General features: G+C 39.6%; 1 protein-coding gene across 1 annotated transcript in view; it reads left to right on the plus strand.

Moving 5' to 3' along the window:
* The window catches only part of LOC311248268 (LIM domain only protein 3), a gene marked incomplete at its 3' end in the record, with an annotated part of 6071 nt that extends 5153 nt beyond the window's left edge, over window positions 1-918 (plus strand). The window contains exon 2 of the mRNA XM_084339181.1: window positions 701-918. Coding sequence (XP_084195307.1) covers window positions 701-918 — 218 coding nt within the window. The remainder of the gene's footprint in view (window positions 1-700) is intronic.
* Between the last annotated feature and the right edge of the window lie 204 nt (window positions 919-1122).

Genomic DNA, 1122 nt, shown 5'->3' on the forward strand with positions numbered 1-1122 from the left:
AGCAACTTACACGTTTTAAAGTCATTGTATATTTTCTATAGTGTTTGGTCTTTTCTCTTTCTACTGTATGAAGCGCAAACTCAGGAGGCTCATACAGAACCAAGCGTTTCACTTCACGTACATTTTACATTTAGTCTTTTAGCTGATGCTTTTATCGAAAGTTTTATACGACAAGACAAGGAAGGGTACGACTCTATCAGCCGAGTAACGATGTTCATCAAAGTGTTCAAACATGAGCGCTACAGTGTCGAGTGTATGTTTGTCTGTATGTGTATGTCTTTAAAGGAAGGGAAAAGGGACACTTTAAGAAAATAACTTGTTGCGATTGTTGCATAGTATAGTTAGTAACAGCAAGTATAGCATAGGGACATAGAAGTAAAATCTGCACATTGTATAGGAGTGTACATAGGATCCAGTCCCTCTTGTGATTTATTAACTATTGTCTATTTATCATGTCTATTCTAGTTATCTTATTATTATTATTACTACTATTACTATTGTTTTATTGCACAATCGTAGCGGGTATGGCCAACCGCATTTCACTGTATGCCCTGGTATGTATGTGATGAATAAACTCTTGACTTGACTTGACTTGTTAGTATATTAGTAGACAGTAGAGGACAGTTATTTATAAAAAAAATATATATATATATATTTGACAAATAAAACATAACTTGAAACTACCCTCCTCTTCCTCCAGGTATACAAATGCTCTCAGTCCAGCCGGACACCAAGCCGAAGGGCTGTGCCGGCTGTAACCGGAAGATCAAGGACCGATACCTGCTGAAGGCGCTGGATAAGTACTGGCACGAGGACTGTCTGAAGTGCGCCTGCTGCGACTGCCGGCTGGGCGAGGTGGGCTCCACGCTCTACACCAAAGCCAACCTCATCCTGTGCCGAAGAGACTACCTACGGTAAGTCAAGTCCAGTCAAGTCGGATTGATTTTTTTTATAAAAGCACATCTCATACACGGAGGCGATCCAAAGCGCCGTACGCACAAAAAAACGATAAAAAGGAGAAGGCACGGCATGCAATTATTTTTTGTGATTTTATAAAAATATTTATAAAAGGAACACAGAAGGGTACAGTATAAAAGCGGTACATTCTCACGGATAGATTTG

Source organism: Notolepis coatsorum, assembly GCF_963971535.1.
Source record: "Notolepis coatsorum genome assembly, contig: SCAFFOLD_556, whole genome shotgun sequence".
NCBI lineage: Eukaryota > Metazoa > Chordata > Actinopteri > Aulopiformes > Paralepididae > Notolepis > Notolepis coatsorum.